Consider the following 19,079-nt stretch of genomic DNA (forward strand, 5'->3'; position numbering starts at 1 on the left):
CCCCCCCACACCCCAAAAAAAAAAAAAAAAAAAAAAACAGAGGGAGTAAAAAGAACTAAACCCTGTTAGCATATAAGAAAGTCAACAGCTAATGCAAAGAATGAAAAGCCAAGATGCACTATAAACATGATATTTAGCTACTGAGGAAACACCAAAATAACAAATTAAAAGGGTTGAAAGCAGATTGCCTCAGAAGGAGAAACAGGGTTGGGAATGCTACTGTTTGTTTTTCTTATCAAACATTGTAGAATTTAGTGACTCATCAAATATATGTGTATAGCTTTATCTTTTAACCCAAAACTAAAATAAAAACATATTTTTGTTTTGTTTTAAAGCAAACATATATTCTTTATGCAATCCACTCACTCCTCTAGTCCAGATACTCTAAATGTTACCTTTGGAATAGAGCAGATCATCAGAAAGCTGTGTGTCTGGAACTGCATTTTAGCCACTTGCAGAGGTACTTCAGTGAATTACTCAAAATTCTTTTGCTATGCACTTACATCAAGGGCCAGCTAAATAAAAACCCTATAAAACAATTATTATATTTACTGTAGAGAAGTAAAGAATGTTTCATAACTTCATAGTGACCTCCCTATGGAAACACAGAAGAAATTTCTTGCAGGCCTCAATACTTAAAGAATAACTATTCTTATCTGTTCCAAGTAGTTTTACTTTCTTCCTTTTCCCTAAAATATGGACGCTGCAATTCATACACAAGGTTTTAAAATTCCGTACTTCTGATGGCTGCCAGACCTCAGAGCAAAATTAGTGGTCCATCTTTCTAATAGGATATTGTGATATCCCTTTGGGATAAGTTTACTCCTAAACTAAACTTACTTCTGGTTTAATCTTTTTCTCTCGGACCCTAATTTTCTTTTCCTTCCCAGTTCCTCACCTTATATTACCTTGAAAAACTGTTCATATCTTTATATGCTACCTCAAATCATTTTCAGACTGAAATAAGTATAGACAAACAAAAAGGGACCTCTAGAGATTTGCTCTACAGCTTTTAGGTAGGGAAAATCCTAAGGAAGTTTGAACACATATGAAAACTCCAGAATGTTTTCAGAGTTGTTTGTCATGCCCTAGTAGGATCATAGAATCCCCTGGGTTAACTCCTTGCCACTGAGACCCTCGGACTTTATTTGCGAAACTTCCCTTTGACTAATTACATAAAGAAAACCAAAGTCACCTAAGCTCCGTTCAGACCTAGCTCATCTCTTGGGTGGTCCTGAGGGAAAGGAAGCATAGTGTAGGCAGAGGTGACAAACCGCTGGCCTAGGCTAAATGTTTAAACTGATAGTGATTGAAATAAGTTATTGTACATGCAGCCAGTGGCTAAGAGACTAGAAACTTCAATGCTCATGAGACAGACTGAGAACAAGATATGTGGAAAAGAAGATTTGATGGACAATTAACAATACATTCAGTAAGTATGCAGAAGGGCCTCAGCGGCTATAGCAGAGCCTGTATGCAATATCATTGAGTCAGACTGTCAGGCCTTCATGTGATTTATAACCCTGCCTAGGCTTTATGACTTGTTCATGGCAGATATAAAAGCCTCAGTCTCAAAAGTTCCTATAATTTCCCTACACGACAGTTTCACAAAATAGAGAAAAGTGTTTTCAGTAACAACACATATAGAGAATATACATCAATTTTTGATTATATACCATATGATTAAATACCCTTCTGCTAAAAACCATGGGAAATATGAACAAGTATAAGACATGACACATTTACCAAGAGTTTACAATTTAATTGGGGAAATAAAAAATAAGGGTATAGAAATTAAACACACACACACACATACACACACACCCATATATATCAAGGCAATATGGGACAAAGGAAAAGAAAGCACTAGGGAAGTACAGACAGAAGGTAACAGACAATCAAGCAATCTGGAAATGTACCCAGAGGATTTGAGCTCTGGGGCAACCTTTAAAGAGTAGGAAATATGTGCCCAAAAAAGGAAAATGGAGAGGACATTTTGGTTCAGAGGATAGTAACGTGGGTAAGTAGATCAGTTTGTGGGTGAGTAAATCAGTTTGGCTGAAATGAAGAGGATGAGTAGAGAAGCAGTAAAAGAGGATGCTGGAAAGAGAGGCAAAAACAAACTACAGGGTATTAAATCCAGGCTAAGAGGTTTGAATCGTCCTAGAATGCCCAGGTAATATGAATAAATTTTTTATCATTTTCTATAAAAATGAAAATCAATTTAAAGAAAGTTTCAAAAACTCTCAAAAGAAGATTGGAAAGAGAAACCTAGATACTCACTAGTCGGTCTCGATCATTTTGAAGTGATGACATAGCTTTTTTTAAACTCTGTACTTCATCTGGGCTGGTTGAAGGTGGGGCTGCAGACCTCTGCTTCCCTTCCTCTGACTTGCGGAATTTCTCCAGTTCACTCAACAGGCGATCTCTCTCATTCTGTAGACTGGCCATAGCCTTGGAAAAGGACTGCACTTGGTTGTAAGAGTCTTCTAGTTGTGAGGACAAGTGAAGCAGTTGGTCATCTTTGGATAGAATCTGTTGGTTAAGTTTCTCAAGGTGGGGCAAGCTGTTATCCTCAGTGGAGTTAACTGGAAATGCAGCTTTAGAAACAAGAACATCTCTCTCTTTGCTTAAGAGGCCCTGCTCTTCTCTCAGCTGTGCCAACTCCTTCAGACTGGCCTCATATTTCTTTTTCAGTTCCTCAACTTCCTCATTGGCATGATCTCTACTATCTTGTAGGGAACTCATTGACCTTCCAAAAGACTGGATTTGTGCTGTGAGACCTTTATTTTCTTTGGTGACCATGAGTAACTTCTGTTCCATCTCTACCAGATCTCTTGCTAGCTCCGCCACCCTCTCTTCTGCTGTTTCAGTTTCATTTCGCATTATCCCTGCATCATGATGAAGATGCTTTAATTCTTTCTTCAGTTTATCTTCAATTTCACCTACCTTTTTGGCAGCTTCCTTCTGAACACGAACCAATTCCTCTTCCAGTTCTGTAACTCTCTTCTGAGACAAAGAAAGGGTAGTATTTAACTTCTCTACCTCTCCTTCTTTTGCTTTTAATTGGGCCTGGAATATTCCTAAAGTACCTTCTTCTTGCAAGGCTGTCAATTGTTTATTTAGTTGGGATAGAGATACTTTTAAGTTCTCAATCTCTTTAGATAAACCTCGTTTCTCCTCCTGTAGGGCAAGAGAGAACCTCTGCAGCTCCTCCTTTGCTTCCTCAGACTCCTTGAGCTTTTCTTCTAATTTAGCACACTCACTTTTCACCTCCTTAGTCTGCTGAAGTTGAGCTTCAAGGAGCTGCTTTTGCTGACAGTCCTTCCTTGATATCACTTGGTTCAGGTCTTCTCTATATTGGATCAGTTCTGCATTGAGCTTGGCATTCTCAGAATTGAGATCATCCATATGACTTCTCAAGCATCGAATTTCTTCCTTCAGCTTATTATTCTCAGTAGCAGCATCCTGGATGAGTTGGTCTTTTTCCAAGATCACAGAGAGATGTCGCTCTTCCAGCTGTTGGTAGTCACCTACTATACGGTCTCGGTCATCCTGGAGAGAAGACATGGATTTAACAAAGGAATTCAACTGAGCCTTCTGTTGCATGTTCTCCTTTTTCATGTTTTTCAGTGTTTCCATAAGCTGATTGGTTTTGTCAACAGCTTTTTTGTTCTCTTCTTCTAAAACAGTATTCTCCTCTTCCTCCTGGGACAGCAGATTTTCCAATTCTTTAATTTCTTTGTCATGCTGCTGATGCAGTTCAGCAACTACTTGGACTGCCTGTTCCTTGGCAGAAAGCAGGCTTATAATCTTCTGCTCTTTCATGTTTATTTCTTCATGCAGCCTACTGGTCAGTTGTCTGGAGGCCTGAAGATCTGTCTCTAGCTGTTCATAACTGAACTTACAATTTTGGATATCAGCCTCTTGCTGCTTTATGATCCCTTCCAAATTTTCTTTATTTTCCTTATATTTTTCTAAAGAGTTATATAAATCAGTTGACTGGTCTCTGAGAATCTTCATTTCTGATTCCAACTTAGCTAATTCATCCTGAGAACTACGGTATAGATGTTGAGTCTCTTCTAGCTGGGAAAAAAGTTCTTTGTTTTCTCCCTGTAGAGTATCACAGATCTTCTGCTGAAGCTGGACTTCTGTCTGAGCTTTGGACTCCCAAATCTGCTTGTCATGTTCAAGCCTAGAAAAAGAGAGAAGGTCATTAATTACAGATTTCAAGGGAAAAGTACTTGATGCCTAAGGAACACATACTAAAACATGTACTCAGATCTACAAGTGAATAAATATTCATAATTGAAGGTGTTCATCTTTTTAATAAAGAGGTATTAGCTCTACTGAATGTTCTGTATTAAAGGTATATTGCACCTAAGAATTCGTATAAAAATAAACTCCAAAGTATGTTGCTAATTTAGTGACATGACCTTGGACACTCTAAAAAGTGCCCCCAATTTTGTTCTTTGCTCTAGACAAGCTGTTGTCTGGCCCCTTAACGGAATAATCTTGGTATGAGAGGCAATGAGGAGACCTGTCTCAGAGCAGAAGGATCCTACTAAAAATGAGAGTACAAAGTGTGGGGGACACTGTTACTTCCTGAGCTTGAAAAGTGATATAAAATTGGAGTTTGAAGAAGGTAACTCTAGCAGGCATATGCAGTATGAATTTATATGGAATATGAGGAAGAGAAAAGAGGAGATCGTTTCAGAGGCTAAGGCAGTAATTTGAGAGTACAATAATATGTACTATGGTAAAAATTCAGACAAGGATAATGGAAATGAGAAGAAAGGAAGAAATCTAAGAGCTCTCTCAATAGAAAGATGGGTAGAGAAGCAGACGTAAATTTTTCATGTTAATACAAATTGTGGCAGAAAGTCATTTGCAAGTCATTTGCAAGAGAGCGAGAGAGACAGAAGTGAGAGGGAATACATCTTCAGGGAGAATTTAAACCAAAATCAGTCCCATAATATTAAAGGGAATAGAAATAGTTTAAATAGAGACTTCCTTTGCCTTCAATTACCTTTGGAAGAGCAAAAAAAGTCATCATTCATTTACCTGGAAATGTTGATCTTCAATTCCTCCATGTGGATGGACATCTGCCTAAGCTGATCCTTTAGAACACTGAAATTCTCTTCTTTAAGTCTAATTTCTTCTTCTTTGGTTTGAATAGCAACACTGAACTTCCTCTCCCATTTCTTGGCTTCATCTATCACCCTGTCTCGATCATCCTGGAGGGAAGACATGCTCTTAGTGAAAGCTGCAAGCTGGGCCACAGTACTATCCAAGTTTTCCTGAAGTTGCTTAACTTCCTTGTCTTTCTTGTTCAAAGTAACCTGAATCTCTCCAAATGTCTCTTCTAAGTGGACTTTTTCTCTATGCAAAGCATCCAGTTTCTCTTGCATATTCTTCTTCTCTTTCAGGTGTTTCTCCTCTACCTGCTCCAGTCTTCGCTCAAGATCTTCATCCTTTTGTTTCATTTGGCTTTTAACTGATTCTTTATTTGACTGAAGCTCCTTTTTCAACTTGAAATTGTCTGCTAGGACCCTTGCTGCTTCACTTTGAGTGTCATCTAGCAGTACTTTGAAGCTGGCTAATTCTGTTTCTGCCTTCTTGCGATGTTCATTGGCTTGAGCCAGATTTTCTTTGGTTATTTCCAAATCTTTTTGGGACTCCGTCTGAACAAATTCTAAGGCCTTAACAGTTCTCTCCAGAGCACTGATTTTCTCTTGGTACCTAATGCAATCCTTCTGCAGCTGCTTTACTTCTTGCTGTTTTTCTTTTAACAGCTCCTGAAGTTCCTTTGCATGACTTTTATTGCCAGGCCCTTTCTGAGCACCTTGTATTTTCTCCATATATTCCTTTCGTATTTCTGATTCCACCTTAGTTTTCTCCTTGACTAACTGCTGCTTTTCTTCTTCCAATTCACTCACACACTTTTTAAGGTTCTGCATTTCAGATTCTAGTAGTTCATTTTTGATTTGGGCATCTGTTACATCCTGATAATAATTCCCAATGCTTCCATTAAGTTCTGCTAATTGATTCATAAGCCTCTCTTCCAAATCATCTTTCTCTTCTTCTGCTGTCTCCTTTAGCTTGGTAACTTTGGCAAGTTCTTCTTGGATTTGCTGATTTAATGAGTTTATTTTGGTTACTTCTTCCTGAAGCATTCTTAGTTCAGCATCCTTAGCTGATATTTGACTCAATAAAGCAGCTCTCTCATTTTCTAAAGTCTGGCTAAATTCCTTGTCTTTCTGCTTGTCCTCCTCTAATTCAGTGATTCTTTCTTTGAGCTGATCCATCTGCTGTAGGTAATTATTAATTTCATCATGTAAGCTGACATTCTCACTTATATCAGGCTTGGCACTGTTCTCTGAATGAATGGATTCTGAATTTTCAGACCTTGGCTTCATACTTGGCGAGCTTTGCTCATGGGCCTCACCTGGAGCAGACTGGGTTGCCTCTTCAGTGACAACCATCCGGTTATCATGTTTCTCAGTGGCCTCCAGGCTAGCTTGTTTGGATACATTACCTTCTATCTGATGCTTTAAATCCTGAACCTCTTCACTTAAGGAGTCCTTCTCCATCATTAAAGCCTCAAACTCCTTAGAAAGGGTTTTATACTCTGTTTGGACCCTTTCTAGTTCCTCCTTCATGTCGGAATTAGAAGAAAGAAGTGCTTCCATACTATCTTTAGATGTACCTCCTGCAGGGTGTACCTCTGCTCTAAGCCTCTCATTCTCTTCTTCCAACTCTAGGATTTTCTGCTGTTTAGATTTAGCAAACTTTCTCATCTTTTCTTTCATCTCCTCCATTTCCTGTTTAGCTTCCTGCAACTGCTTTTCTGTTTCTTTATTGTTTCCTTCTGTGCTTCTTAACTTGCCGTATAGTTCTTGCTTCTCTTGCCTCACAGTTTCTACCACATGCTGAATCCTTTCTGCCTCATTACTAACATTCTCATAGGACTGCAGAAGAATTTCATATTCCTTTTGTAACTCTTTGTGTTTCTCTTGCCACTCTGTGCTTTCTGCAATCTTAGAACATTTCAAAGATTCAATTTCTTTCACTAAGTTTTCCTTGTCTTCAGTAAGACCCTCCAGAGCTAATTTCAGACTTTCACAAGAACCATTGAGACTTTTATTTTCCATTAAAGATATGTCCATTTCTGCAATGAGTTTGTCTCTTTCTTCCTGAAAAAGAGCTAACTTGCCTAAGAATATATCTTTCTCTTTATTTTGAGCAGAAACTTGGTTTTCCACATCTGCCAGAGACTGGGTGAGATGTTCAATGTTATCTCTGGCCAAAGACAACTCCTCTTGGAGACGTTTGTTTTCTTTTAGTACTTCTTTTCGGGAAATAAGGGCAGCTTGCAGTTTCCTCTGTATTTGTTGCTTTGCTTTACTTTCTTCTCCAATCTCTTCTGGTTTCTGCTTCATTTCACAAAGCTCCACCTGTAACTGCTTTATCTTCTCATCATGTTCTTTGGCTTGCATTTCCAGTTCTGTATGCAGAGCCTTCACTAAATCCTCTTGTTCTGTTATCTCTGTCTGTACTTTAGTAAGGGCTGTTTCCTTCTCACTAAGCTGTCCAGAAAGGTATCTAACTTCTTCTTCTTTTTTGCTTATGAGTTTTTGCAGTTCATCTAGTTCAGGCTGTAATTCTCTTAAATGTTCTAATCCAGTGATTTCTAGTTGACTGCTTTCCAGTTGTTGCCTCAGGCTTTCTGTGTGGGCTTCAGCTTCATGGGACGCTGCTTTCAGACTTTGGATTTCTAAATTCTGTTTATTTATCTGCTCTTGTAACTGAAATACCTCTTCTGATTTTTTAGTCAGCTCACTTATTGTAGAGCTAACCTTCAACTCTAACTCTTCTTTCTCAGTCTCTATTTCTTTCAGCTGTGTCTTAATCTGGGCAATAGCAGTATTGCCCTGCAGACCATTTGTATCTCCAGGATGAGAAGGCCAGTCTGGGCACAAGTCAGACTCTGAAGCAGGTTGAGCAGGTTGCTGCTCTGTGGCTTTGAATAAAGGTTCTTCTAAACCTTGAGTGGGAGAACCTGGAACCTGCTGGCTACTGCCTGGGAGTTTTCTGTCCGAAGATTTCTTTACTTGAATCTGTAGTTGCCTTAGTTGGTCCCCAATGTTCTCATTTTCCTTGCTTTGCTCATCAAACTGTTCTTGCAAGCGATTATAGTCATCTTTCTGTTGCTTGAGCTCCTCCCGAAGATGTCTTTCTTTCTCCTGTGCCTTTTTTAGAATCACCTTGCGAGAGGTTAATACTTCCTGTAGCTTCTTTTGAAGTTGCTCCTTTTCTTTTTCAAGGTCCACTATTTTTTCTTCCAGTTCTGGTTTCCAGTGTTCTCCACTACCTGCACCAAGTGGACTGATGGCTGCTGCTACTTTTACAGGTGCTGCTGACTCTCCATCACCTGCATCCTTGTTACCTGTGGCATCCTTGTTACCTGTGGTTAACTTTTGGATAACTGTTTGGTTTTCAATGATTTCTGCTTGGAGCAGATCTATTTGGTTTGTCTTCTCTTGCAAATTCTGATTCATCTGTTTGACCACAGCCTGTAACTGTTCTTGAGCTGCTGCCTTTTCTTCCAAATCCTTCCTTATGTGCTCTAGTTCCACTTCCTTCTCAGATATTACCTGTTTTAAAGATATTACCATTTCTATTTCTTGGCACTTAGAAGTCATACATTTTTCTGAGTCTTTTTTGCTTTCTTTATCTTCCTCCATTTCCCTCCTCTCACTCTCACTGAGTGGGGTGTCTTTCCTGGGTTCATCTTTCACTTTGGCCAATTCCTCTTCTAATCTACTGACTCTCTGTAGAAGTTCCTTTCTGTTAATAAGAGCAGCCTGGAGCTTTCTTTTTCTCTGCTCACTTTCTTTCTTTACAAGGTCTAATTCATACTGAAGTTCTTCTTTACTTATTAGCCCTACTGGGTTCAGCTCATCATAATTCTGTTTAATGCCAGAAACAGTTTCTTTATCTTCTTCCACCTGCTCTTTTTTGGCCTCTTCAGCTCTGGATAATAAATTCAGCTGTTCTTTAAGAGTCTTAATTTCAACCCCAAGAGAAAACTTCTCTTCATTAAGCTGAACCATTTTCTCCATCATACTAAAGCTGATTTCTGTCACTTGCTGATCCTTCTCCTTGATGGTTTGTTGGAGGATTTCCACATCTTTCTTTTTCTCTAGTAAGAGTTGGTCCATTTTTGCTATTTCAAGTTCCTTCTGTGAAAGAGCCTGTAAAAGTTCTTCCACCTTATTTGAGATATCCCTCTCACGGTCTGCCCCCTCGAGCACTTCACTTTCCTTCTTCTGCAGCTGGCTCTGCAGGCTTTTGATCACTGTACTCTGCTCGGAAAACTGAACCTGCACATCATCAAGTTCGTTCTGTAAAACTTCAATCTTTACATCTTTAGTTTTGGCTTCTATGCTGAGACTGTGGATCTGTTCAGTGAGCAAGTTGTGATGAGCAGTCTGGCTTTCATAGTCAAGTCTTTTTTGCCTTTCTGCTTCTGCAAGGTTCACTTCCAGTTGCTGTACCTGAGCCCTCAGTTCCGTTACCACACTAAGTTCCTTCACCTGAGAAAGAAGCTGGTCTCTTTCTTCAGACAAAGCAGTGAATGCACTATTGGTGTTTTCAGCATTTTTCTTAAACTCTTCAATCAGCTGGGTTAGGCTGCCTATTTCCTTAGCTTTCTCATCTAAATTTTTCTCATAGATCTCTTCTGCTTTATGAAGGTTTAGCTCAAGCTCCAAAATTTGACCTTTTAGCCTTTCCAATTCATCCTGGTGATACTGACAAATACCTGATACCACAGAAGGGGATTTATCATCATCATCCTGCTTTGCTGATTTTAATTCCATTCCAGTGTCACTTAAAGATATTTCCTCAGATGTTCTGTGTTGGTATTTAGTGCTCATCTGTTCTTCTTTCTCAGTTGTTGGAAGACCGCTCTCTTCATTTGGCATGGGGGGAAAATGTTGCCCTGTATCTTCAAGCAATACTGTCATTTTAACTGGAGGTATTCCTTCACTCTCTGTCTGTTTCATTTCTTTTTGGTCAGGGACCTCAGGGTCACCGTCTGCCCTTTTGCCTTGAAGCTGCAACTTAAGGAATGCAATCTCCTCTTGGGCTTCTTTCATTTCCAACAATAAAGTGGATAGTTCTTTATGCTTCTGAGAAAATGTGTTCTCCAGGACATCTTGTCCACTTTCCTCAGCAGAAAAGCTGCTCTTATTGAGCCTGGCAATATCAACCATGCTCATCTGTTTTTAAAAAAAGAAAGAAAAAGCCTCAATCAAATGTTTTATAGAAAAGAGCCTAAGTAGGGACTTCCCTGGTGGTCCAGTGGTTAAGACTCCGCACTCCCAATGCAGGGGGCCCAGGTTCAATCCCTGGTCAGGGAACTAAGATCCCACATACCGCAACTAAGCCCTCACGCCACAACTACTGAGCCTGTGCACTCTAGAGCCTGTGCACTGCAACTAGAGAAGCCTGCGTGCTGCAACAAAGACCCAGTGCAGCCAAAATAAATAAATCTCCAATATAAATAAATAATAAATAAATTTATTAGAAAGAAAGAAAGGGAGGGAGGGAGGGAGGGAGGGAGAAAGGAGCCTAAGTAAAAACTGGTATTTTGTGCATTTTCCAAAACCTAAAACTTTTCTGTCCAAACCTTCCTAACATAACACTGCTAAATACTTTTAAAATCAGTTTTCCCAACTTGGACCTCTGAGGGCATCCTGTCAATGCTGCACTGAGGCCATGTCATATTCATAAGACTTAAGGAAACCTGAGACTCATTTTCTAAATATTCCTCACTTGGGAAACTTTTCCTTCAGATTAAAACTACTTATTTCTCCTAAGAACTGCTTAAAAATAAAAAGGGAAGCAGGAAATGAATTAAATTTTTGTTTCATCCCATGCCAAGGAGGAAGTTAGGGATTCCTTTTCCTAAACTATCTATTGAAATGGGAAGTATTAGATAAGACAGCCATTAACAGACAAATATCAAACAAGTTGATTGAGATAAATTGCCAGGATAAAATAATCAAAAAGGAGTTGGGGATTGGGAAGACATTATAGACCTGTTTTACAAAATATTAACCAAGTTACTATTACAAGGATTACTGTGTTAGACTGCTCAATCCACATAAATTATTCTATAATTGTTTTCTTGGGAAACAAAACCAGTGAATCTCATGGCAAATTTAGTATTTTATTAAATGAGTTTGGGGACATGGGTCCAATCCCTGGTCTGGGAAGATCCCATATGCCACAGAAAAACTAAGCCCGTGAGCCACAACTACTGAGCCTGCGCTCCAGAGCCCGCGAGCCTCAACTACTGAGCCCACGTGCTGCAACTACTGAAGCTTGTGCACCTAGAACCCATGCTCCACAATAAGAGAAGCCACCGCAATGAGAAGCCCATGTACCACAACGAAGAGTAGCCCCCACTCGCCACAACTAGAGAAAGCCCACGTGCAGCAATGAAGATGCAACACAGCCAAAAATAAATAAATAAATATTTTTTTTAAAAAAAGGAAGTTACATTATTCCCCAAAGCCATTTATGAGTCTATCACTGACTTGTTGATTGGAAGGACAATTAAACACAGTACAGCTAACAGTAATCTTAAATCAGCAGAATATTGAGCAACCATACATTTCTTATAGTAATTTTTAGGTTATAAAAAGCACCATTCTCTGACGATACCCTTTTTAATATAATCTTAAGTGAAACTGTGCCAACTGGGGAAGGGGATTTGGGGAGAGACTAGAGACTTTATCTAATCTCTTCACTGAGAAACTTATCTGAGATGGGCAAAGAAGCTGAAATAAATGATAACCTAGCATGAAAAATGGGTTATCAAATCCCAAGCAAGTGCTACTGTACTTGCGTTGGTTCTGAACAAACAAAAAAATTCCAAATATTTAGAAACAAGTGAGAGTAAAGATAAATAATAACCATTACAACTCTTAAACCTCACTTTCCAGGTAATGTAATCTCTATCAACATTAGAAACTGCAGAAAAGCTTAGGTTTGAAATTACCTCCCTTTGATTGAGCTCATATTCTGATTATTTTAAGAATGCATCGGTCTTCCCTGGTGGCGCAGTGGTTAAGAGTCCGCCTGCCAATGCAGGAGACATGGGTTCGAGCCCTGGTCTGGGAAGATTCCACATGTCACGAAGCAACTAAGCCGGTGCACTACAGCTACTGAGCCTGCGCCCTAGAGCCCACGAGCCACAACTACTGAGCCTGCACCCTAGAGCCCGCGAGCCACAACTACTATGCCTGGGCACCTAGAGCCTGTGCTCCACAAGACAAGCCACCCCAATGAGAAGCCCGCACACCACAACAAAGAGTAGCCCCCACTCACCGCAACTAGAGAAAGTCCACACACAGCTACGAAGACACAACACAGCCAAAATAAATAAAATAAATCATTAAAAAAAAAAAGAATGCATCACTTACCTCACTGACTTCTCTATCTGCCTCTCCAGTTCTCTTCTGAGCCTCTAGGAGAGTAATCTGAGAGGACAGTTTTTCTGAAAGTCACAAAATAAATATCCTTAGAAGATAAATGTAGAGTGTTTGAAAAAAACAGAGATATGACTGTGTATGTGGCTATTTGAGATGCATGAAATAACCAAGAGGAAAGAACAGATACAATAGTTTGGGGGAGATAAAACGTTTATTTTATTAAAGAAGTTGCAAAAGAAGATGAGAAGATGAGATATAAGATAGAATGGTACTAGGTATTAATTATTAACCTGAGTGAAGTATAATAAATAGTGGAAGGCTTTAAAGGGAATAAAAATGCCAGAGCATATGACAAAAAGCAGCTATTTCTGTGGCATAATTTGGGACTTCTAGGGCAATAAATTTAACTTAATTTATCTATAACCCTCTGTATCCATATTATAATGTATTAATATAGCACTTATAATGTCTTCAACATTCTTTCACATATTTTCATAAGGACGTCAAATTTTAGCACTAGAAGGGAGCTATCCAATCTCCTCAATGACCATATGAGGAAACAAAGAAATGCCATGACCTACAGCTAGTTCATAGAGCTGGGATCAGAATTCAGTCTTCTGAGTTCCACCCCATGTTTACAAAGTGTGTATTTAAAAACAGTAGTAGTACCTTGGAGGATAAAAATATTGAGTATTAATAAGCCCCCAAGAAGTTTATACTCTTTATGAGAAGTTAAGACAAATATACTAAAGAAACAAACAAAAGAAGCATATTTTTTACACTACATCCAAATGTCTTAACGTGACCTACATGATTTGACCCCACTTATTCTACAAACTCCTCTGCTTGTACTACCCCTTTTTTGCTCCCTCTAATCCCAAGAACACTGTCTGCAAACATATCAAATTTATTCATACCTCAGGGTGTTTGCACTGCTCTTCTCTGCTTGGGATTCGATTTGCTCAGCCTCTTTTTGCATGGCTGTCCCCTTTTCATCATTCAGGTATCAAGTGCTCAGAGAGGCCCACCCTAACCACTCTGAGGCTACTTTCTTCTTCCCCCAGGCACATGTGCAGTAGCCTGTTCTATTTTTATCCTAATACTTATCACTCCCTGAAATTTTCTTATGTATATACATGTTTATAGCCTGTCTTGTCCTCTAATATGTTCACAGCAATATGCTTAGCAACTAAATTAGTGCCTGGTACATAGGAAAGGCACCATAGATATTTGCTGAATGAATGAATGAACATTTATGAAACAAATGAATTCAAGACTGTATATAATATGTTCAGACATTTCACAAGATTATTTGAGGAAGGAGCACAGTGGCAGAAATGGAAGCACAAAAGGTGAGTTTAATAGAACATGACTCATAAAGCAAAGGTAACCTATGAGACCAGACCCAAAAACTAATACAGAAAACAAGTCCAGTGACCCCTGCAGGAAAGAACAAAGAGAATGGAACTCACATAACCTCTAAACCACAGTGAGCTACATGAAAGTGACAGGGACTGCTTGCAAAACTACAAAATAAGCATCACGGATAAGATCTCAAAGAAGTATTTTCAGTGGGTTGAATAATGAACTGAATTTGTGGCGTTCTTTCTTTATCAGCAACGGTGGGACTAGTCTAATAAAGGTATACGATCCCTAGTTTATAGCTAAGTGGAACTGTAAGATGGTTAAGTTGGAAATATTGGCTATAGACCTTAGGAAATGGTACAAATTTTATTTGGTATTCATTCTCACTCTTAAAGATAAAGCATGGTAGTCAGTTACTCCAGGATAAAATAGATAAGTAAAACGTTATTGACTAGAAGTTATTAAAACCATAAGGTCCTTATGAAGCAGGTGACAAATGGAAGGAGGTATTATCTTCATTCTTACTAACTCTTCACACACAGTCCAATAGAATAAAGTGCTAAATTTAGTTCAATCAAACAAAACTTTATTCAGCAGCTACTCATTTGCCAGGTACTATTCTAGTTCCTGGTAAAGCAAAAGACAAAAAAAAAAAGGGCCCCTGCCTTTGAAGAGCTTATACTTTATCTCTAAAGAGCTTATAATATAAGACATAAAATTATAAATAGATGATCTTAATGTAATGTTAAAAGAATGCAATTTGGAAGCACAAAAATGCATTTAACCCAACTTTGGGAAATTAGGATCGACTTCCTGAAAAAGATAATGGCCTAGTTGAGGCCTGAAACATGAGTAAGAATTAGCCAAGCTAAAGAAAAGGGATAAGGTTCTAAGCAGTATATACTATGAGCAAAAGCCAAAATGGTTTCTACCTCTGAACCTTTATTTATACTGATCTCTATTATCTCACCCCACAAATTTATTACTGGGAAAGTCTTTTCTCTCTTTATTTTGGCTATTTAAAAATTCATTGTCTTATTAAGGTCCTATTCAAGCCATACTTCTGAGAAGATTCCTTGGCCACTCCAAAATGAATATAGTACAGATCTCCTGCAGCATCTATAGCCCATACTGCAAAATGTTATACTTATGTAAACACTGGTATTGTGCTTAAATTGTTTCATGTGTATTAATCCTAACTTCAATAATTACCAGCCATGCTGTCTAAGATCTTTATTATCATAGAATCAGAGAATCTACATGTTATACATATATAGTGATAAAAGTAGAGGCACTTGTGGGTTAAGAAGTCAGAGAATTATGGTTTTCATTTATACGTACCATTCTCAGCTTTCAGCTCCTCCAGCTCTACAGAATTAAAGAGCAAGGCTCCCTTTTCATTCTCTAGTTCTACCACTCTCTTCTGCAAAAAGGCAATACTCTCCTCAGTGACTGCCTAAATTGTAGAAAGACAACAAATTAATGATTCTCCAGTACAAAACTCTCATACTAATGTCCAGACAGCCTCTGGCATTTTTGTCTTCTAAAAGTTCTCCAGCCATGAAAATACTTTTAAAATAGCATCTACTTATCTGCCTAGGTAACCTTTAAAGTAATACTTTTCATCTGAAGATAGAAAGAGAAAATCTTTCACACAAATTTGCAATTCATTGGCTTTTGAATTTAAGACTGAAGTCTGGATCACAAAGAGAGAAATTCCAAGTCTACTGCACACGAAAGAAAATTTTCAGAATCCAAAAAACTAAAAGTGCATTATGAGTTCTGGAAAAACTTCAAGTAATCTAATATATGTGTAATTGGAGTCTCCAAAGGAAGGGAGAGGGTCAAAAAAAATATTTGACTAATTAACGGCAGAAAATTTTCCAAACTGATGAAAACTATAAACATAGAGATTCAAAGTCCAAGCAAAAGAAACATGAAGAAAACTATGCAAAGGCACATCATAACCCAAGTGCTCAAAACCAGTGATAAAATCCTAAAAGCAACCAGGAAAAAAAAAAAAAAGACAAGGATGACAGACTTCTTGTCAAAAACAAAATGCAAGAAAAAAGATAGTAGAGTAATAGCCTTAAAGTACTGAAAGAGAAAAAAAAAACCTATCGATGTAGGTTCTCTAGTCAGCTTTTAACAATATCTTTTAAAAACAATGGAGAGATAAAAATGTCTTCGAACATACAAGAGCTATAAGAACCCATCACCAGCAGACTTGTGTGCTCATGACAGTACACCCACATTAAAAGAAGTCCTTTAGGCAGAAGGAAAACAAAACCAGATGGAAATATGAAACTACACCAGAGTTTGGCAAAATTTGGAGCCTCCCACCTGTTTTTGTAAATAAAGTTTTATTTATGGCCTAAAAGCCTAAAATATTTACCATTTGACCCTTTATGGAAAAAGACAGCCAACTCTTGATCTATCCTAAAGAAAAGTACCAGAAATGGTAACTGCAATGGTAGTTAAGATTTATTTTCTTATTATTTGAATCTTCTAAAAGATAAATGACTAAACAAAAATAAAAATTTTTGTTTATAACATATTTTTGTACTTTTTGTTTATAATATATGCATAAGTAAAATAATAATAATATAAATCCCAAGAGTGAAGAAATAGAAGTATATAATTGTAAGGCTTTTATTCTATACTTGAAGAAGCACAATATTATATGTAGGTAACTGTGATAAAAATGCAGACTATAATCTCTAATGCAGTCACTATCATAAAATAAAGAATTATAGCTAATACGCTGAAAAGGGAGAAAAACAGAGTCATAAAAAATACTCAACCAATTTTTTAAAAGGAAGGAAAAGTAAAAGACAACAGTTGGAAAAATGGAAAACAAACAACAAGGTGAGAAACTTAAAACTATATCAATGACAACATTAATGGAAATGGTCTGAACACTCCAAGTAAAAGGCAGAGATTGACATATTGGATAAGAAGTAGGCTCAAACTCTATGCTGCATATAAGCTTTAAATATAAAGACAAAAATAAGTTAAAGAGTGAAAAAAGATACACCATGCTAACACTACTCAAAAGAAAAGTGGAATAGCTATATTAATATCAGAAAGAAGTACATCTCACAGCAAAGAATGTCACCAGGGATAAGGAAGGTCATTTCATAATATCAATGGGTCACTTAATCAAGAAGACATAAACATCCTAAATGTCTAAGCCCCCAATAACACAGCTTGAAAATACATGGTGTAAAAACTGATAGAACTGTAAATAAATCCACAACTATAATATGGGATTTCAATAATTGAGAGGCAGAAAAGCAGCAAGGACATAGTACACTTGAATAAGACTATCAATCAACTTTACATGATTGGCATTTATAGAACATTCCAGCAAACAACAGCAGACTACATATTATTTTCAAGTACATACAGAACATTTACCAAAACAGACAACATTCTGGGCCATAAAACAAGTCTCAATCAATTCTTAAAGAGCCAAGTCATATAAAGTATGTGCTCTGACCACAATGGAATTAAAATAAAAATCAATAACAGAAAGACCTCTAGACATATGACTCCCAAATATCTGGAAACTAAGTAACCCGGGGGCAAAGAAGAAATTAAAAGGGAAATTAGTATTGTGAACTGAATGAAAATGAAAATACAACAGAACTTGTGAGATACTGCTAAAGTAGATTTTTTGGGGAGAATTTATAATGCAAAATGTCTATATTAGAAATAAGAAAGGTCTCAAACTAATGGCCTCAGCTTTTACCTTAAGAAGCTAAGAAATGAGGATATCAAATCCAAAGTAAACAGAAGAAAGGAAATAATAAAGATCAAAGTAGAAATCAATAAAATAGAAAACAGAAAACAAGGCAAAAATCAATGAACTCAAAGCTGGTTTTTAGATCAGTAAAGTTAATAAACCTCTGGACAGTCTAACCTGTGTAAGAAAGAAAACACAAATTACCAATATCAGAAATGGGAGAGGTAACATCACTACAGATTCTATACATATTAAAACAATAATTATAGACTATTATGAATAACTTTATAATTTGCCTATAAATTTGACACTTTATATGGACAAATCCCCTAAAAGATATAAAACACCAAAGCTCACTCAAGAAGAAATAGATAACCTAAACAGCCAAATAGTTATGAAACAAATAGAATTTTTAGCAAGTGAATTCAATAAAGTATAAGGATAATATATCACTACCAAGTGAGGTTTACCCCTGGAACTCTCATACACTTCTGCTGGGAATAGAAAATGGTAACACCACTTTGGAAAACTGCCAAGGTCTTAAAACCTCTCATATGATCCAGACACTTCACTTCTAGGTATTTACTGAGAGTAAAGAAAGCACAGGTCCAAACAAAGATTTGTAAAAGAATATTCATAGAAGCTTTATTTGTAATAGCCAAAAATTGTCAACAATCCAAGTTTGTCCATCAACAAGTAAATGGATAAACAAATTGTGGTAGGTACAATATCCTCAACAATACAAAGGAATGAATTCTTGCTGCATACAATAGGATGAATATCAAAATAAGTATGCTGAGTGAGAGAACCAGGAAAGAAAAAGAGCACATATAATTTATTAAAAATACAAACTAATCTATAATGACAGAAAGAAGACAAGTGGTTGCCTGGGTAGTGGGAGATGTGAGAGAAAAATTAAAAGGGGGCATGAGAAACTTTGGGGGGGTGATGAATATGTTCATTTTCTTGATAATGGTGATGGCTTCGTGCATGTCAAAACTTATCAAGTTGTACACTTTATAAGTATGCAGGGGGCTTCCCTGGTGGCGCAGTGGTTGAGAGTCCACCTGCCGATGCAGAGGACACGTGTTATGAGCCCGTGTGCCACAACTATTGAAGCTTGCATGCCTAGAGCCTGTACTCTGCAACAAGAGAAGCCACTGCAATGAGAAGCCTGGGCACCACAACAAAGTGTAGTCCCCACTTGCCACAACTAGAGAAAGCCTGAGCGGAGCAACGAAAACCCAACGCAGCCAAAAACAAATAAATAAATAAACAAATAAATAAACTCTTTAAAAAAAATCAGTCTAGTTTCAAGAGTTGGAAGGCAACCTGATGACTAAGACGAGATGTTAGGCTTCTGGTTTTAAAGATGGAAGAACAACCAGGAACCAAGGGTGTAAGTAATACAGCTCTAGTCACTGGAAAAAATGAGGAAATGAATTCTTCCCTAAAGCCTC

At 37.6% G+C, this 19,079-nt stretch overlaps 1 protein-coding gene and 1 non-coding gene across 12 annotated transcripts in view; one reads left to right on the forward strand and one right to left on the reverse strand.

Moving 5' to 3' along the window:
- GOLGB1 (golgin B1) overlaps positions 1-19,079 on the reverse strand; it is an 82,494-nt gene that overhangs the window by 20,693 nt on the left and 42,722 nt on the right. For all 11 annotated transcript variants that reach the window (XM_024769215.1, XM_024769213.1, XM_024769212.1 and 8 more), the window contains 4 exons: positions 15,213-15,327; positions 12,498-12,571; positions 5,065-10,286; positions 2,284-4,195 (listed from right to left, as the gene is read on the reverse strand). In XM_024769215.1, the coding sequence (XP_024624983.1) occupies positions 2,284-4,195; positions 5,065-10,286; positions 12,498-12,571; positions 15,213-15,327 (7,323 nt within the window). The remainder of the gene's footprint in view (positions 1-2,283; positions 4,196-5,064; positions 10,287-12,497; positions 12,572-15,212; positions 15,328-19,079) is intronic.
- TRNAG-CCC (transfer RNA glycine (anticodon CCC)) lies at positions 10,355-10,427 on the forward strand. Its single transcript has one exon. It is a non-coding gene; the product is annotated as a tRNA-Gly (tRNA).

The sequence above is a fragment of the Neophocaena asiaeorientalis genome, unplaced genomic scaffold (assembly GCF_003031525.2).
Source record: "Neophocaena asiaeorientalis asiaeorientalis breed wild unplaced genomic scaffold, Neophocaena_asiaeorientalis_V1.1 scaffold671, whole genome shotgun sequence".
Classification (NCBI taxonomy): domain Eukaryota; kingdom Metazoa; phylum Chordata; class Mammalia; order Artiodactyla; family Phocoenidae; genus Neophocaena; species Neophocaena asiaeorientalis.